Consider the following 19,725-nt stretch of genomic DNA (forward strand, 5'->3'; position numbering starts at 1 on the left):
ACTACACCTACTGACGCAATCCTCTCTTTCTTTCTCTCTCTATCTTCTTCTTTCTTCCTCCCGCCTTTGTAAACCCTAATTTTCTCTCCTCCAAGAATCCACCTCCAATTTTCTTCTTCGAGATCCATCAATGGCGGAAAAAGAGGTTGTTACCGTGATTTCCGAAGCCCCTACCGATCAGCACCACAAGCGTAAGCTCGAAGACATAGAGGCGCCTTCTCTCGATGAAGCGGCGCCTGATTCTACTGCGGAGCTTGATGGAGAACAGAAGGAGAATGTTGACGGAGAGAATGGCGACGAAGAACCTGCTAAACGCCCTCGCTTGGATGAACAATCCGATTCTCTAGGTTTGTCTCTTTTTTCTTGATTTATTAGTGGTTGTTGTTGATTTTTTTGTTTGTTGTGTATTGTGACGTTGTTTAGGAAGATTTTCTGATTGTTTAAGGTTTGATTCTTGCAGTATTTTTGAATAATGAATTCGTGAGCTAGAGTTATTTTCATGATGATATTGGAATTGATAGTATGCAAGGTGTTCTTAAGTTTTAGAATTGACGTTATTGACATTGTTTTTCTTTTTGGTGGGGGGAATACAGCAAGTGAGAACGGACATAAGCCAGAGGAGGAGAACGGGAATGCTGTAGTGGATGTCGAGACGGAGGTGGTTGTTGAAAGTACTGAAATGGTAATTGAGACTACTGAAACAACTGTTGATGATCAGGCAGCAGATGTTGAGGACGGTAATGTAGTGGTGCTCCCTGAAGAGGTGAGTGAAGTGGAACCCATCGTTGCGGAGGGTGAGCAGAAAATTGAAGCTGAAGACAGTAATGCAGAAGGGAAAGAGGTTGAATTTCCATCATCTGAGAATGTTCAGCTGGAAGGTGAAGAAAAGACTGCCACTGAAGGCGCAGAACAAGGTGATGTTGCTTCTGAGCAACAGAATCCTGATTCTGGTACTAAAAGCATTTCTCGGAGGATTGAGATTCCCAATAATAAGGTGAGTTTGTGTAGATTTTCATTGTATTTGAATTTCTTTATTTCTTACTTAGTATTTGATTGGAGCGAGTGATCCTATCAGTAGAGCATGTGATAGTAATATGGACGGGGCTAAATTGCTTCCCTAAACCCTTAATATGGTGAATTTGTAGTGTCATTAAATTTTACTGCTGAAGAATAGCCCTAGCCGGTACCAATGTTAATCTTGAGATAGGAAGGATATGATCAATATTAGTTATTGGAGTCTTGTCTAGTGTTGTTCGTTTTGATCAAAATCACTGGTGCACCCTATTTTAACCCACCAACTGTGGATACTGTCAAATAAGATAAGTTTAATGGAAGTATTGTATATCTAGGACTCTAAGATGTAAAGTTGTAAACAGAAGCCAGTGATTCTTACTTTCTTCTGGATGTCAATTAATTGTGAGAATAATGGTCTTGGTAGTGTAGTTTGTTTGGGCACTCCATTATTTGGGGAAGGTCTTAAATAAAATTGAGGACCTCGAGGCAGTTTGCTTAAACTTGTGCAGTTAGATATTGATCTTCTTTACAAGTTGCGTTCATGAATTGAATTGAAGTTAGATAAAACAGGGGGAATTGTGGTTAATAACCTGTTCAATTGAAATATTAAGTCAAATTCTCAGCAAAATGCCAAGAAGTTTGTTCAATTGACCAACTTTAATTTGCACTTATAGACTGAAAATCTTTGGTATTAAATTATTTATTGATTTAGGGCAGCTGATATGGTAATGACTTTTCAGTTATTATTCTGTATGTTGCAGGTTGGTGTTCTTATTGGGAAATCTGGAGATACAATAAAGTATCTGCAACTAAATTCAGGGGCCAAAATTCAAATCACAAGAGATGCTGAAGCTGATCCGCGGTCTGCAACTAGGCCAGTTGAACTTTTGGGGACACTAGAAAGCTTAAACAAGGCTGAGACTCTGATAAAAGATGTTATAGCAGAGGTGTGGGTCATTGCAAATATTATTATGTTATCCTTTGTTTGAGATTTTGTTTGTTGCCGTTATATTTCTGTCTCTGCTGTTTGTCATTTTGTCTTTTCCATGTTATCACGCTTTGTCTTTATTCTTTTACACTGGATTTGGAAGCCTGTTAGATCTTGTTTACTTCGCAGATAAATTGTACAACCACTTTATGTATATCACATTTAAGCAAAATTGCCGTTAATTTTTTTGGGGGCAGACAACAATTTTTTAAAATATCTGTTATTGATCTAATCTGGTCTCAATCGTTCATCTTATGATAACACAAAATTATCTTTGAATGGTTGTAATTATAACATTATTGCCTTTGATTGACCATAACGCAAGAATGCAAAAGTACGACTTGATTGTTTATTACTTCCTCCGTTTCACAACAGATGCATCATATCTCATTTGTGCACTATTCATCAATTAACTTTGACAACCTTTCTTTCACTATTGTGTAAGAAAAATATAGTCAATTGAGATCTTGTTAAAGTCGTATTAATGCAAGGATTCTAAATATCAACTTTTTATAATTTTTACTTATATGCATTTAGAGATATTAATGTTCAAATAAGCTCGTTGGCGTACGTGCAATGAGAAATGATGCATCTATTGTGAAACAGGAAGTAGCTTTTTATGTTAGTGTTACTATAAATATCATATTCTGTATGACCTTATCTGATAAGGTAGCTATTTGCAAACTAGAATAATAACTATAAGGTATTTTTTTTTCTTAAAAAGGGATGCATAAAAGGTAGGCTTGAACAAAATTGTGCTCATTACACCTTGTCTCAACTCATTATTAGACGTCCTCAATGACGAATCTTTTTTTAGTTGTGAATTGAACTTGGAAACCTCACTGTATTTGAACTTATTTTTTAGTTACCTGAACTGATGTTAATAACAAGGCCTTGTTTTTTGTTGTTTTAGAGGTCATATTGATCATTTAAACTTTTATATGATGAATAATATAGAATGGAACTGCAACCTAGCAGTTCATACGATGTCAATACTGGAAGTGTAGAAAGTTGTACTTACATGGCACCTGCAACAACATTACTCTAATGTGTTTGAAGAGGCTCCTACCTTGGGGGGGTTAGGGGGGATTGGATTCTCTCTTATTCTGACGTACAACAGCCGCTGACTAATGTGCTGATGCACTTTAATGAGCCATTTTAATCCCAAAACCAAAGAATACTTGATTCTTACCTGCTACAAATCGACAATAAGTGAGAATGCTAGAGTACTTGCAGTGTGTTCATGTGTTTAATTGCTATGCCTCTCCCTTGTGTTCCCTTTCCAATTGCTGTTTACATGTTTATAACCTTTTGTATGTTTTCTTCAGGCTGATGCTGGAGGTTCACCATCCCTTGTGGCTAGGGGTTTCACTGCAGCTATTACTGCCGGGTCCTTGGAAATTGAGATTCCTGTTCCTGCTGACAAAGTAATTTTATTTTGAAATTTTCTATCATCCTTTATTTTTGTTCTAATCTCTACTGTATAATAAGTCAATTAAGAATAGCTTAAAGTTTCTGTTTGGTCGTAAGACACGATGATTTGGAAATGATAGCTTGTAAAATAGGTGAAGAACTTTGTTAAGACTACCTAAAGAATAATTGAACTTGGTCTTGGATATTGTCTTGTTAAACTGTCTGAAGTATGCTGCCTTCCTTATTGAATACTTGCTAAACATGGTAGTCGTCATGCAGGTTGGTCTAATTATAGGCAGGGGCGGGGAAACTATTAGGAATCTGCAAACAAGATCTGGTGCACGTATCCAGGTATATATTATATGTCCTATTGGTTGAATGTACTAGATGAGCGTATCTTATGCTGATAACTCGTGTCTCCAAAAAGTACAGTTTTGTATATTTACCTTCAATTGTTGATTGTAGTTGATACCACAAAATGTACCTGGGGAACAATCTAAAGAGAAGAAGGTGAAAGTGACTGGGGAGAAGAAACAGGTGGAAGTGGCCAGGGAACTCATAAAGGAGGTTATGAATCAGGTACTCAATGGTCATATTCTGAAAGTTGTTTTTATGTTGTGGTTTTCGAGGAGCTATCATGTTTGTTGTTGCATTTGTGTACCAATTTAATGTCTATTGATGCTTTATGTTCTGTCACCTCATTTCATCATTGATCAAAGACTGTGTGTAGACATGTCTGGTTTGAGGCTTACATATTAAAGTAGATCAGCATGATCGACTCTTGAGTCAGTTTTGCTTGTTCGTCCAAATGAAAAGTTTGTTTTTACACAATGAATTAGTTTGAGAGGTTTCCTCGCATGTTGTGATTTGTGAATATTGCAAAGTATATTGGCAATGGGGGCTCATTTGGATGTTCAGTCGAATTTTCTGTATTAGTTATTGGGAACAAGGGTTCATTAGCGATGCATCCTCAGGCTCGAGTTTGCTCATTTGAGTTAAGCTAGGCCTTTAGATTGGTTCTTGGTTCCTTCCTCCTGAAGGATATCGTACTGTGTAGCTTATATGTAAGTGACCAACTTGACAATTAACTGCTTCTGATGGTAGCTTAACTAACAAGACTGTCTTTCCTTCTTTTGTCAACCATGTTATTACATCTTGCTGAACTTAATCTCCTGTTATCTTCTGGAGAGCCACCTGTTCTTGTTTAAAATATAGATATGATCAGAAGCTGCACATTTATTGTAGAGACAGTCCTTTCGGCGCTGTATTTGTACTCAGTATGTGTTCTTGCCTTACTCAAAAACATAATCAGTTGTATTTTCCTTTACGGAATGTTAATTGTCTCTCCTATATGTTCACACATAGTTTCCTAAGTTTGTTTTTTGGGGTATAAATTTGTATTAATAAAGAAGAGTTACTTCTGCAAGAGCCAGTATCACAATATCTAAATTATGCCGAGTGTTTAAATTATAGCAATGCAAGTGACAGCTTCTCTACTGATTTTTAATTTTATCTATCACGTGTTGTAGTACTCTTTCAATCTAGTTTGTTTCTTTCTTAGGATCAAAATTTGTGAGTTTTTACTTTTGGAGCGCCTTCCTCTAAGCCTATGTTGCTGGGGAGGCGAGCTTTATCTTTGACTATTAGGAGGTTGCATTTGTTTGTGATGGGTAGCATACACATCTTTAATGAAATTTGGTAGTTCCTGATCCTATGAGGGGGGGGGGGGATTTCACTCTTATGTAGATTATCCTGGCTAGAGTGAGATAGAGAGATCTAATTTGGTGACATTTATGAGAGTTCTGCAAAAATGATACATGATCCATGCCAAGATCACTAGCTGCTACTGGAAAAATCTTGTATTCCATCCAATGTCCGTTGGCATCTTTATATATTTTAAAAGTTCCGACTGCGAACTGGTTGGCTTTAAAACTGCAGATATGGCTATTGCCTTCCAAATGGGTCAGCATTCGTTTCTTGGTGTATCAATAGGCATCCAATTTTCAGTGTCGACCACAGAAGAGAGGTATCAGGCGTTAAGTCTCGCCATTGCTGGATTTTACTAGTTGGTAAGATTGCTTTGAGACTTAGAAACTGAAAACAATGATTTTTACCAAGAGCATGTTTGTGGACCTCAGTGTTCTTTGGTGCCCCATGCACAAAACATGTATGTATAGAAAGCACTTCTGGCTGATAATCTTCCTGTTTGTATGGATGAGAGTGTTGAAAGTCCCATGATATATGAAAGATCGGTACATTTCACCTGTTCTCTTTTTTCACTTGTCATTTTTTCACCCTGTAGAAGCATGTAATTTAACTTATGTATCAGGCCAATACTTGAAGAATGCGACACATGCCGATTTTAGTGTATATGAATTTTAGCGTTGCTCATATTATTGTTACCTCTCTATTTCCGGGTGAAGGTTTTTCTGTCACGCTTTACATAAATGCCTGATTTTCTTCTATTATTGCTTATGCCTCCATAATACTATGTTACTCAAGGTGATATATTGTGGAGAATATCAGAGTATTGTTGTGTATTCTACCTCCTGGCGTTGAAGTTTTTATGCTTTGGTTTTACGGATTTCAAAGCTTGTCATTATTACAAGTGATCATGATAGCTGAGTACATAAGATTTAAGTGAGCACGGAGTATAAATTATTTACATATTCTTGTGTACATAGGGTTTTTTTGAGAAATTCAGTTGTGAATGCCATGACATCATATGCTCGTTTGGTTACATTTATCTGTAGGATTTTACTTTTCATGCAAAAAGATGAAAGATTGTTGTAAGTTAAACTTTTTCCTGTCCAGGTGGTTGTTCTTGTTATATGTTTATTCAACTCTGCCGCTGCTGTTGTTCTATGTTCTTGAATTTCTGATTCTAGAATATAACCTCTTTAACTGCGATGCTTATTTATACAGTTATGGATACCACTTTGCAATTTTGCTCCTAATACGATCTTTTGAGCATTTTCTATCATTGTCTATATATAATCAGTCATATCATTGCTTTTATGAACTTCTAAACTAATCCTTTTCTCTCAATTTCCCTAGATGCCTGGGAGACCGTCACAATTCTCTAATAATAATAACTACAGCCAGCAAGGCTACCGTCCTCGTGTACCTGGCGGTGGGCCTCAGTGGGGCGGCCGTGGTCCTCATGGTGGTCAGTCAATGCCATACGATTATCAACAGCGAGGGCCTTACCCATCTCAAAATCAGCAGTATCCACCTCAGCATTATGGAAATTATCCTCCACAGGGCCCCCCAAGAAGCGGTTATGGTTCTTGGGATCAAAGACCACCTGCTCAAGGACCCCCATCTCATAGTGGTGGGTATGAGTATTATGGACAAGGAGGTGGACATGCAGCCAATGCTCCAGTTTCTGCTCCACACTCTGCACACTTGCCGGGTCATCATGCATCTGGCCCATCCATGGCACCTCCCCCTCATTCTCAGGCAAATTACAATTATGCCCAGCCTCGAAGTGCGGATTATACTCACCCAACTCCTTACTCGCAAGCTGCACCACCTGCTCAAAGTTACGGTCATGGGTATGGGGAGCCGAAATATGATACACAGGCTCAGATGCAGCAGCAGCAGCCTTATGCTGGCCAAGGCTATGCACCCCAACAACAAGGCTATGCTCCCCAGCAGCAGTACAATAGGCCACCACCCTATGGCATGCCATCACAGGGACCCCCTCCTCAGGGTTATGCCGCTCCAGCAGCAAGTCAGCCTGCTGCAGATACACCTTATCAAGCTCCTGTTTCTGCAGCTCAGCCTTACGGTCAAACCATGCCCCAACAGCAGCAATACCCTCAAGCACCTTATGGTTCTGCACCCGTAGCAAATGATGGCTATAGCCAGCCCCAACCTGCTGTTGCAGGTTACCCGCAGCAGGCGGGCCAGCCTGTTCCTGCATATGGGCAGCAAGCTACTGGTTATGCTCAAACAGCTGGATCAACTGCTGGTTATGGTCAATACCCACCAACAGCACAAGCAAGCTACAATGATCAAGCTGCTGCAGCTGCTGCTAGCGCCGCAACTTATGGGTATCAGGGCCAAGTAGATCCATCAGCTTACGCTGCAGCGGCTGGACAACAAGCTTACAGTGCTGCACCTGCTGTGACACAACAAGGCTATGCTCAGCCAGCTCCAACACAACCTGGTTATGACCAGTCGGCGGTAGCTCCTCAATCTGGTGGATATGCTACTGCTCCCGCTGGTGCACCTGGTGCTTATGGAAAAACCTTATCTCCCCAACCTCAGCCTGGTTATCCACCGTATGATGCATCCCAGCAAGCGTATGCCGCACCTCGATAATTTGATTAAGGTATTTGGAAGCATTTGCTGATCCTGTCAATTAATTTGTTGTAGTTTTCTGCTGTTGAAAGGACTTGAGTAGAATTTTCTAGCTGAGTAGATTTTTACAAGGAACTGGCAATTTTGTGTTCTTCCATTAGTTAGGAAATGTACTGAGGATATCAGGATGTTGGAACCTGAAACCCATTTCACAAAATCAAATTGACTTCTATGTATAACGGTTTTCATTTTTTTGCCTGGTAGAAAGACTGTAATCTCGATTTTGTTGATCAAGCCACTTTAGTTTCAGCCAACTTGCTCACACACTCAGAACCTGATTCCTGGTGAAAAGGGAGAGCAGGTTCAAATGTTTATTCCTCAAAAATTATACTTCGTGTTTAAAACATAAGCTCCCGTGTAATGCTTTCAGCATGTGTAAATCATTGTACAGAGTACAAGTTAAGTGAATACTAAACAGATGAACAACTGCAGAATACAAGTGCAAAACCTGGGAGTAAAGAACGAGTTCGTCCTTTTCACTCCGTCCCTTCATTTTCTGCAATGTTAAGAGAAGGGGGAAAGTATATAATTTTAAGAGAGTAATTTAGTAACTAAAATATTTGGTGTTGCAGTTTTTGATCAAATTATTCACATAAAGCAAGCGTAAACGCATAAGAGTTTTTTTGAGCCTTATACATGACATTAATCACACCTTACTACGTTAAAGAATAATACATGATATGAATCATATCTTAGGTTGGATGTTTTTCACCTTATTATTACGGAATATTGTTTGTTTCTTTTTAAAATCAGATCACGTCAAAAAATGCACAAAAAACTAAAATACGAGTATAACAGATCAGATGATAAATTTTTATATAGGCCACACGAAAACCAATCAGATTAGATCATATAGAGTGTTACAAATTAAAGAAATCAGATTAGACTAGACCAAGAGACTAGAGAAATATGAAGTATGTTTTTTGAGCAATTGAGACTTCAGTGAGATATTTATTTAGACCATGTATTTAGACATCTTTTTCATGATCTGTTCCTTTTCTTTACACCTATTCTTATTTCTTTTTCTTTTTCTTTTTCTTTTTCTTTTTCTTTTGGTCTTTGGTTTGTTAACTTTCTAGTCTTTGTAGTTTTGAAATTGAAGCCGGGATAAAAGAACAGTCTTTTTCACTTTACTTGATGTTCCCCTCTTTTCAACGTCAAGTAAGAATTTTGGTCTCCTGATGGACATATTTGTTAAGTACGTTCTCTAAAAGAAAGCCCATAATCACTATTTGATGTACCAAACTTTACCTTACGAGTAATTTTTCACTTAAATGTATTGCCTCTCTTACAAAAATAGTGTACCCCTTCAACTAGTCGCTTGGGTTTTGTGGCACTTCTAAAGACGGGGTCCTTTGCTTGAACATGTATTTTCTAAAGATGGTTGTGGTTAGGGTTGGGTCGTGTTTCGTGTCGAGCCTACGTGTATTGGGCATGAATGAGCCTTGTCCGCTTGTATCTCGTACGGAGTATCAAAGAGTTGTTTTTCGTCCGTGATAAAGTTATATATTTTTTTTGACATACGTTTAATCATACATAAATTAAAGTTTTACACAGTATTACAAATACTAAGGTCTTTAAAGACCAATTCACATACTACAATAACACACACAAAATACATAAACTTCGAAAGGACAATAAGCTCTTCTCGGTTGATCCCTTGATTGTTGATGCAGTCTTATTTACACAATCTTCTTTGAGCTATTGTGCCAAGACTCCTTATCCTTGTGATTTGGTTATAGAAGATGGTATTGATGTTGGGCTGACAAATACTAGGAGGTCCTTTTGAAAACCTGTAAAACTTAGGGGAAAAGGGAAAGAGAGGACGAAAAACATTGTTAAGGGGCAGGTGGGCAGACCTTGTGGATTGCACAAGCGTCTAGAATAGACTCGTTTAGCATGATAAGAAACCCCAACATGGGGAACAACGCTCAAATAATTGATTTTAAAAGCGTTAAGATCACCTTTCTACGCTAACTTAAATTGAATATTAACAAAGGCTAAGCTCCACAACCCCAACCCAAGAACACCCCAACCCCAAAGACACTGAATTTACCTATTAACTAAAACTCCTTCCCTAATCAAACACCTTAGACACCAATCCCCAAGCATACTTCCAAAGGAGATTACTTCCCCCCCCACACACACATTTCACAACTGCCTAAAACTTCTTCAATATAGGGAAAATAATTAACATTCAATATTTCCCCAAGGTTGCCTAACAAACCCAAACTGCAAGCACACACACAGTGCTCACACCAACTCCAAATTGGAAAAACCTACGTAGGTTTTTCAATTAACAGCCTAAACCCCAATGGAACTTCCATTACAACAATCTCATAAGGGTAATAACAACCAACAACAAGAAGAAACCAAAACAACACTACCTAAAACATTCTATTAAAAGAAATCATACTTAGGACAAATAAAATGCCAAAAACACGGCAAAACAGGGAGGTATTGGAACGAGCTATGCAAGAACAAAGTCCCAAAACGGAGAACCTTAACTAACCTTTACCTTTACCTTCAAGGTCAGGGTAGTTCGACACTATAAAACGGCAACACAAACCTTTACCGTTCAGAACGGGGTGGTCTGAGACCACAAGATGGCGGCTATTAGAAACTTAGGAGATGGAAAGCCAAAACTCACAAAACGAACTAAAAAAAAAAAACAACGAACGGGAAGAGCACACCCAATTAGCGTTTCCAATTCCAAACTAAAACCCTAACCTTAAACTGACCTTTACCGATAAAACTTGTCGGAGGCGCATAGGATTGAGCTGGTAAGAGGCGCGGAGTTGAACTCGGCCCGATCTAATACCTTCCGACGACTAAACACCGCAACCTTAATTGGTGAGAGGAGCACAAACTAAGAGGAGGTGGAAGCAGAACTTAGTCCCTCTTTCATCCCCTCAACCGAGAGAATACAACCCTTACTAAGCTAAAGAGACAAGAAAATACTACAGAAGCTGCGCACAAGCTCGGCGGCGACCGTTAAGGCCACGACCACCAGCGAGCTTGTGGCGAGGGCTAGAGTTTTGAAGTTTTGTGGTTTTATTTGGAGGAGAGAAACAATTAGAGAGAGAAAGAGTTTTGTGATAAAGTTACATTAAGGAGGATAAATATTTTTTTATTAAAGAGTTAGTTATAAATATATATTTTTACAAATTGATCGAATTCGTACTTGGGCGGATTTTATAAATTTTGGATAATTATCACAATGTAATAATTTATTTTATTAAATAACACAAAGCATAATTATTAATATAAAAACTAAATAATAATTGCTTTATTAATTTATATTTATTAATATTTACAATCAACTAAATATTCTAATGGTTAAAAGTTTAGTAATAATCTACGGAGTATTAAACTTTAAATAAAGTCTAATAAGATTTAATAAAGTCTTATAAGGTCTTATAAGGTCCTATAAGGTCTTATAAATTCCTGTAAGTTAAATAAGGTCTTATAAGTTCAGATAAGATAAGTTCATGTCCTATAAGTTGAAGAGAACACAACCTAAACAACTAACCGTCACACAACTAACAACTACTCAGTATACCGCTCCGCGCTCCACCATCAACAGCACAAGAGTCGCCCTACGCTCCGCCATCCACACCACCACAGCAGCCCCTCGTATCCATAAATCAACCGCACGTTTCTTCGTCAGAGGTTATGATTTTTTTTTTTTTTAGTATTGGGCCGCCCAGAGATGGCGGCCCGAACCATGTAGGAGCCGCCCACAATTGGCGGCCGAAACCATGTCCGGGCCGCCAATTTTGGGAGGCCCGCACATGGTTCGGGCCGCCATATTTGGGCGGCCCACACATGGTTAGGGCCGTCAATTTCGGGCGGCCCACACATGGTTCGGGCCGCCTATTTCGGGCTGCCCACACATGGTTCGGGCCGTCTATTCCGGGCGGCCCTTGTGTTTAAAAAAAAATTGAAATTTTTTTCCCACCATGTAAAAACGAATGTAACAAAAATAAAATTTTAGTATATTATTTCGTTTGTAATTTCGGATTTGTTGCAAAAAAAAAATTTGAATAATTATTGAATATCATAATTAATATAATTGAAAAAAATAAATTTGTTAGAAATTTTTGTTTAATTAATTAATTTGTTTATAAGCAGGGAAGGGAAGAGGAGGGGTGAAGTGAGGGAGGGGATGACGGTGGCGGCGGCGGTGACATCAGTTTTTTTGGGATGTCGGTGGTGGCAACGGGTTCACTTCTGTTGAAGGTGGCCGGATAAAACATAGAAGGGAAGGAAGGGGAGGGATGAAGGGGAAAGGGTGAATTGAGGGAGGGGTGATTTTCTTTAAAAGAGTAAAATCGTATTTTCGTCATAAATACGCGGGCGTTTTTAGCGAATGAGGACGTCGAATAAAAACCCCTGCATGTATTATATTGCTGATCCAATTAGTGTACTTACTCCTTAGGTCATTGGTCATTACTTATTACTCACTCGTCCCCATTTTTGTTGGACTTTGATTTTCATTTTAATATGTAATTTTTGGTTAAAAATAGTACAGACACTACAAGAATTTGTATCTTTAATGACAACCTAATTACGACGTGTCAAAAATCCCGTCGCAAAAGCCTTTTGCGACGGGGCTAACAACCAAACAAAGACAGGAACAACCGTTGCAAATATCGTTTACGACGAGTTACGACGGGATTTTCCATTAACGACGGCCCCCTTTTACGACGGGTTCGCGACAAGAAATCCAGTCATTAATCAACGATTATTGGCCTTTAACGACGGGATTTCACGTCGTTAATGGTACAATTTTTTGTAGTGGGAGTATTTACAAATATGATAAATTCGATAAAAAATGATAATAAAAAATTGACTAGCGGTTTATGGTTAACCGGGTAACTGTACCGAAACCGCGGTGAAGCGTTTAAACGATAACCGATTTAATAGGTACGATTACGGTTCATGAAAATGCCGAACCGAAACTTTTAGTTACCGAACCAAATCAAAATTAGGGACGGTTAACCACCCATGAACACCTCCACTCCGTAGTAGTTGTATCTGACATGTCATAAGTACGTAGTCCCTCTGTCCTTATTTGTTTTCCGCTATTCTCTCTTAAAGATTACCCTATTTCCTTATATAGTAATATGTCCCCACTATTTACTCCACTTACATAGTCTAATACAATTGTAAAAGATAAAGATACCCCATCTTCTTTACGCGGAGTAACATTTTGACCAAAGTATTAATAGAGCATATTTTACCTATAGAGCAAACCATTAAGGACATAGAGAGTATTTAGATAAAGAAAAATGGTGCAATCTTCTTGTACTCCGTAGAAAAGTAAACAGCATTTTGGTGAGGCAAGCTAGTAGCCACTTGCTTCGATGTGAGGTAAGCTAGCTAATTGTAGACTTGTAGTATTATTCGAGCACTATATACTTGTTCTTAAAGAAGATGTGACGTCTTCATTGTCAAAATAAGGTCATTTCACATACTAGTTATGTTGTCGTGTGAGCTCAGCTTAATTACGAGTAACACGTTTGAATTCAAGTTCGAGGTAGATAAATTATACAAACTTTAGTAAAACAAAGTCAATTTCAATGGCATTACAATCTATGCTAACACATTCATTTTCACCTTGTAGTTGAAGGCAACAATCTTTGCGTCTGCAACATGGATGCTATCGAGAGATAATAGAAGGTTCATTGAGTGAGATGATCTTCAACATTATTGCAGATGTGAAGAAGGATGTTTCGAAGTTCGGGTCGATCTCTTTTTACTCCTGCTTTCGGGAGATAAATCAGGCGGCGGAGTTTATATCTAATCACGGTCATAATTACTCCTTCATGCTTTATTGGTTTAACTATTACTCCGTATAATGATTTGTTATCCTTGATTTGTATCGGAAAGGATGAGTTAGATTGTTCCTTTATTTTGGGTTATTTTTTATTTCCTTACAAAAAGTTCAAAAAACAAAAAAAACAGCTCATGACATAATTAATTAACCACAACACAATCTCGTTATAATTATGGATGACATGTGACACCAAATGAACAGATTTCCATCATGTCAATGCACCTAACCATCTAATCACTCAAGGTAAAGTAATTAGGTTTATACTAATAATTATTACACACAAGTACTTAGTTTATTGATATGAAATGGATAAAAGAATTGCAATTTGGTGGCAACTTTTTGGACTTGTACCATTATTATATTTATCTTTACTCAGCTTCTTCAGCTGTTCTTGTAATCTTGTTCATTGTCAAACTGTCAACTTGTCAGTTTTGATTGGTTTTATTTTGCCAATCATGTTGTGCTATAAATGAATTTGTTCTTCCTAGGATGTAGCATTAATATATTTGGAATTTTTAAATATAAACTGATATACCCGTCGAGATTGGAACTCGAGATCTTATATAGTAATATACAAGTCGGCATTATTACTTCATGCAATTAGGGCGAGTTCATTTCTTGGAGTAATTTTAAGCTCCAAATTTTACAAGACACTTTCTATTTTTACACTTTATCATTAGATTCACACTAAACTCACCTAAATTCCTAAGAAAACTGTACTCCGTATTAAAATCTATTTATTGACAAATTATATACTTAACTTGAGTGGGCCCGCCAAATAAGTCTTGAGGGAGTTTGTAATTTATGAAATTATAAATCCACCTCAAGATTGTATTGAATTTCTCTACACTTTATTACAAGAGTTTTGCATGAGATACTGAGAGTCATCAAAATACTCACCTCCAAACTTGGGATGAGTCCTCTAAGTAATTATGAAAATGCCATTTAGTAGAATGCTCCGCAATATTCATAAAGGCATGAGTTAACTTTGCTTAAGGGGTGTATATGTGTATGTGAAGTGTCATGTTATGCATGATAGAAAACATGCAAGACCAGAATGCCAAACTCAAATACTCCGTATGTCGGAACTTTTTTTCAAATGTAAAAGCGTTAATGTCACATTATATTCACATCTATACTATTATTAAATCTCTAAGGCAAGTAATGTCACGTTGTCATGTGTCGCTGTGATTTGGCAAGTGAAATGACGATGTGTCATGTCATGTGCACACAAGCGTTACTCAAATTTATGATCACAAAAATTGTTAGTATCAATGTTCGAACCCATGACCTCTCATTCATAATGTAAAGTTTTAACCATCTCCACAATGATATAACGTATAACTTTAAAGTAATAAAAAAGACAAAATTCATTCTTAATAAATATTAAAACTTTAATGTCCAATTTATATTTGAATAATAATTACCCTATTATAAATTTATTACTTAATCTTTCTCAATTACTCAGATCATACTTTAAAAAAAAAAAAGTTATTGTCACACTAATCCGTACTTCTTTAGCTATTACAATTGTGTGTTTTTCCAAAAGTATATATTTTTTGTTATTTAATTTATAATAATTAATACATTTTACCATCTTTTAACGGCAAAGTTAACGACACCGTTAGTGAAGCTCACAAATTACGCTTCCCCTAATTCGATCTTCATCCAATTTATGCGATTTTTTTCTTTACGTACTCCTCCTTCTCATTCAATTTTTTACCTTATCCTCTTCAATTATCACCACCCATTTTTGCACTTCAAATCTCCAAATTAAATAATTTTATAAGGGAAATGCCATGCTAGCCGTTGAAGTGGGTCCAATAACGATTTAGTTAACTTTGCTATTAAAAGGTGGTAAAACGATTTTTTAATTTATTTTTAGGTGGTAAAATAAAAGTTTGAGATTTTTAGGTGGTAAAACACAAATTTGGAATTTTCTTAGGTGGTAAAACACCAAAAAATCCTAGAAAAAAATAAAGTTTTATACAAAGTACCAATCAAGTAAGACTTGAAAAAAAAAGTATACGAACTTAGGGATTATTCTGGAAACCCTCATATATTTAGATGACATTTTGTAATATGGCAACAAATTAAATAAAAAAAATACATAATGTATTGCAAGGAAAAAAATTCATTAACCGGACAACGACCGAATAACAAAAACAATAAAATTCGGGGCATCGCCCGGGTCACTAACTAGTTATATTATAGGAATTAATATATTTATTTTATTATTTTATTAATTTTATAAAACAGAATATCAGTTAGTTATATTTCTGTTAGAGAGTTTGTTATTCTAGCTTTGTATATAAGCAGTTTATTCTACTTTCTTCTGTTTCGTGTGAGAATATTGTTCAATGAAATAAACTCTTCTCCCAATTCTCTCTGCAAATTGCTCAAGATTCTATATGGTATCAGAGCTGTGATCTCGATTCTGAGATTTAGGTTTTCTCATTTGAGTTCTTCTGATCAGCCCTTAGATCAAAGCTAAGAGTGTTTGATTTCAGAAATTTTGGTGCGAAATTTCTTGCGATTTGCGTGTGCGATTGCGAAATTTCTTGCATTGCTCGAAGTAATTTGATCTTCTGGATCTTCTGAAATGGCGATTATTGATTCTGAAAGTGACAATTCGCACAACAACACCAACAATGGAGGTAATGCTGACAATTCTGATCCATATTTCATTGCCAATTCTGATCATCCTACTTCTTCATTGGTTGCTGTGTTGTTTACTGGTGTGAATTTTGTTAGATGGAGTAGAAATGTTAAACGTGCCTTAGTAGCTAAAAATAAAGAAGGATTCATAAATGGTGAAATAACAAAACCAGCTGTAAATCACAAAGATTATATAAGATGGAAACGAACTGATTTCATGGTGGTTAGCTGGATTTTAAGCTCAATGAATCATGATTTAGCTGATGATTTTGGTTACATTGATAATGCTGCTGATCTGTGGTGTGAATTGAATGAGAGATTTGGAAAATCAAATGGTCCATTAGTGTATCAGCTGAAGAAAGAAATTGAAAATCTGACACAGCAGAATATGACTATTGTGGCTTATTATGGTAAGCTCAAGAAACTGTGGGATGACATGCAAAATTTAAGAGCATTTCCTAGCTGTACATGTGGAGCAATGTTGCAATGTAGCTGTCAATTTATGAAAAAGGTTGCTGAGTTTGAGGAAGAAGATAAGATGATGAAATTCTTGCTTGGATTGAATGGAGGTTTTGATAGCACTGTGACAAATGTTTTGTCAATGGATCCTTTGCCTAGCATCAACAAGGTTTTCTCAATCACACAACAAATAGAAAAACAGAAAGAACTAAGTGGTGCTACTGCAGAAAGCAATGCTATGACAAGCAGTGCTATGGCTGCTCAGTCTTACAGAGGAAATCAATCTCAATTACAGAAGTACAATACAGGAACTGGCAAGAAAGATTGGAAAGAAATCAAAAAGGAAAAGATGAATCGTATCTGTACTCATTGCAAAGGAAAAGGACACACAGTTGATCAATGTTTCAAGCTTATTGGCTATCCTGACTGGTACAACACAATTAAGGCTTCCAAGGGGAGTAATTCTACTGGTGGTAGGCTTGCAGCTAATGTCAACTACTCTGCTGATATTGGAGATGAACCTTTGGGAAATACTGATGGTGATAATGGAGTACTGAATAATGATATGCTGAATGCAATTTGCCAAGAAGTTATGAAGGTTATGAATAGCAAACAACCTCAAAACACTGATGCAACTAGAGCTACTTGCTCTTATGCCAATTATGCAGGTACTCTTTCTCACTCATTCAACTGTGCTGTAAATAAACTGCATAATGAATGCCTGTGGATTGTTGACTCTGGTGCATGTGATCACATGACCTATGATGAAACTATTTTAACCAATATTAGGACACTTTTGACTCCTATTAAAGTTGGATTACCAGATGGTTCTCAATTAGTTGTTGATACTATTGGAGATACTGTCCTCAGTGCTAAATTGATCCTGCATAATGTTCTTTTGGTTAAAGGTTTCAAGCACAATCTATTATCCATTGGCAGACTTATTGAACATACTGGTGTGAAAGTTGTATTCACTGCTACTGGATATGTTTTCCAGGACCCTGCTAGTTCTGAATTAATTGGTGCTGGAAACAAGACAAATGGTCTGTATTATTTTGTTACATCCTCAAACAACATATTATCAAGTGCTGCTGACCAAGGTACCCTTCATCAGCAACCATATTGCAATACTGTGTCCAGTATTACTGATGTAAATAAGCTTGATGAGAATAAGATTGTTTTACCAAACAAAACTGCTACTGGTTTTTCTATGGCTAGGGAGTTGGATTCAAATAAGATACACATGCTCCATGCTAGATTAGGACATCCCTCATTGTCCAAAATGAAACATGTAAATTCTGAGTTTTGTAAAGGTATTTTTGAATACAATTGCATTGTGTGTTACAAAGCTAAACAACACAAATTGCCTTTTTCTGTCAGTACAAGTAAAGCAAATGCTTGTTTTGATTTGATTCATGTGGATTTGTGGGGGCCCTATAAGGTTAAAAATCTAGATGGAGCCTCTTACTTTCTTACCGTACTTGATGATCACAGTAGGTCAACTTGGACTTATCTCTTACACAATAAACTTCAAGTTGAGAATATTGTTTCTGATTTTCTTTCCATGGTTGAGACTCAGTTCAACACAAAAGTTAAAAGAATCAGGTCTGACAATGGTACTGAAATTGTGAAAGAGTCATGTAGGAGCTTTTTTGCAAACAAGGGAATTATACATGAAAGAAGTGTTCCATATGTTCCTCAACAAAATGGCAGGGTTGAGAGAAAACACAGGAGCCTTCTTGAAATTGCTAGATCTTTAAGGTTTCATGCAGGTCTTCCTAAAAAATTCTGGGGAGAATGTATACTTGCTGCTACTCACCTAATCAACAAAATTCCTTCTAAACTTTTGGGTTTGAAAACTCCTTTTGAGGTATTGTTCAATAAACCTCCTGCATATGATGCCTTAAGGGTGTTTGGTTGCTTGTGTTTTGCTCACAATAATCATATTGATAGGGACAAATTTGATTCAAGGGCAAAAAGGTGTTTGTTTATTGGATATCCTGCTGGCTACAAAGGTTTCAAACTTTATGATCTTGATACTCACAAGGTGTTTATATCCAGGGATGTGATATTTTTTGAGACAATTTTCCCATATGGTCTTAAACCTGATTCTATTCCTGTCATTAATCCTCCTTCTCTAGTTCATTTTGGTACTGATAGTACTGTTATTCTTCCAAATCACACCAATGACTCTGATCATTCAATTAATTCTCCCAACTCTCCTATTATCTCTCAGTCATCTCCAACTCTTTCCAATCACTCTATACATTCTGATCCCCCAAACACACATTCTTCTCCTTCTTTTCCTTCTAATTCTTTAGAATCTGACCATTCTCATCCACCTTCTAATACAATTACTCTACCTTCAAATCCAACTACCAGACAATCTACCAGACAGATCAAACCATCTTCAGTTCTTACTGATTTTGTAGGAGGCTATGTACCTCATAGAACTTCTTTGGCTGCTCCTAATGACAGTGAATCTTTGTCATTTTCTGCTGATTCTATTCTGCCTCACATCACTCATACAGCTTCAACTGAATTTGATTGGTTACTTGATTTAGCTCTTCATAACTTTGATGTTTGGGATTCTCTTGCCTTTTCTGTATGCTCCACTTCTTCTGATCCTCAACATTACAATCAAGCTAAGGATGATGAAAATTGGATCTTGGCTATGGACAAGGAAATAGAAGCTCTTGAGAGCAATAATACTTGGGATCTTACTGTGCTACCCAAGGACAAAAAGGCTATTGGTTCAAAATGGGTTTATAGAACAAAATTGAATCCAGATTACACAATTGATAAACACAAAGCAAGATTGGTTGCTATTGGATATCAACAAGTTGAGGGGAGGGATTTCACTCAAACTTTCTCTCCAGTTGCTAAATTGGCTACTGTTAGAGTTGTAATTGCACTTGCTGCAATGAAGGGGTGGATTCTTTGTCAACTTGATGTCAACAATGCTTTTCTTCATGGCTTTCTT

At 37.0% G+C, this 19,725-nt stretch overlaps 1 protein-coding gene across 1 annotated transcript; it reads left to right on the plus strand.

Moving 5' to 3' along the window:
- LOC110774969 (uncharacterized) lies at positions 1-8,017 on the plus strand. Its single transcript, XM_021979567.2, has 7 exons — positions 1-347; positions 594-994; positions 1,776-1,961; positions 3,331-3,429; positions 3,695-3,766; positions 3,881-3,994; positions 6,473-8,017. Exons 1-7 carry the CDS (start codon positions 131-133, stop codon positions 7,742-7,744), a joined length of 2,361 nt encoding a protein of 786 aa, XP_021835259.1. The 5' UTR covers positions 1-130; the 3' UTR covers positions 7,745-8,017.
- Positions 8,018-19,725: the final 11,708 nt, after the last annotated feature.

The sequence above is a fragment of the Spinacia oleracea genome, chromosome 2 (genome assembly GCF_020520425.1).
Source record: "Spinacia oleracea cultivar Varoflay chromosome 2, BTI_SOV_V1, whole genome shotgun sequence".
Classification (NCBI taxonomy): domain Eukaryota; kingdom Viridiplantae; phylum Streptophyta; class Magnoliopsida; order Caryophyllales; family Amaranthaceae; genus Spinacia; species Spinacia oleracea.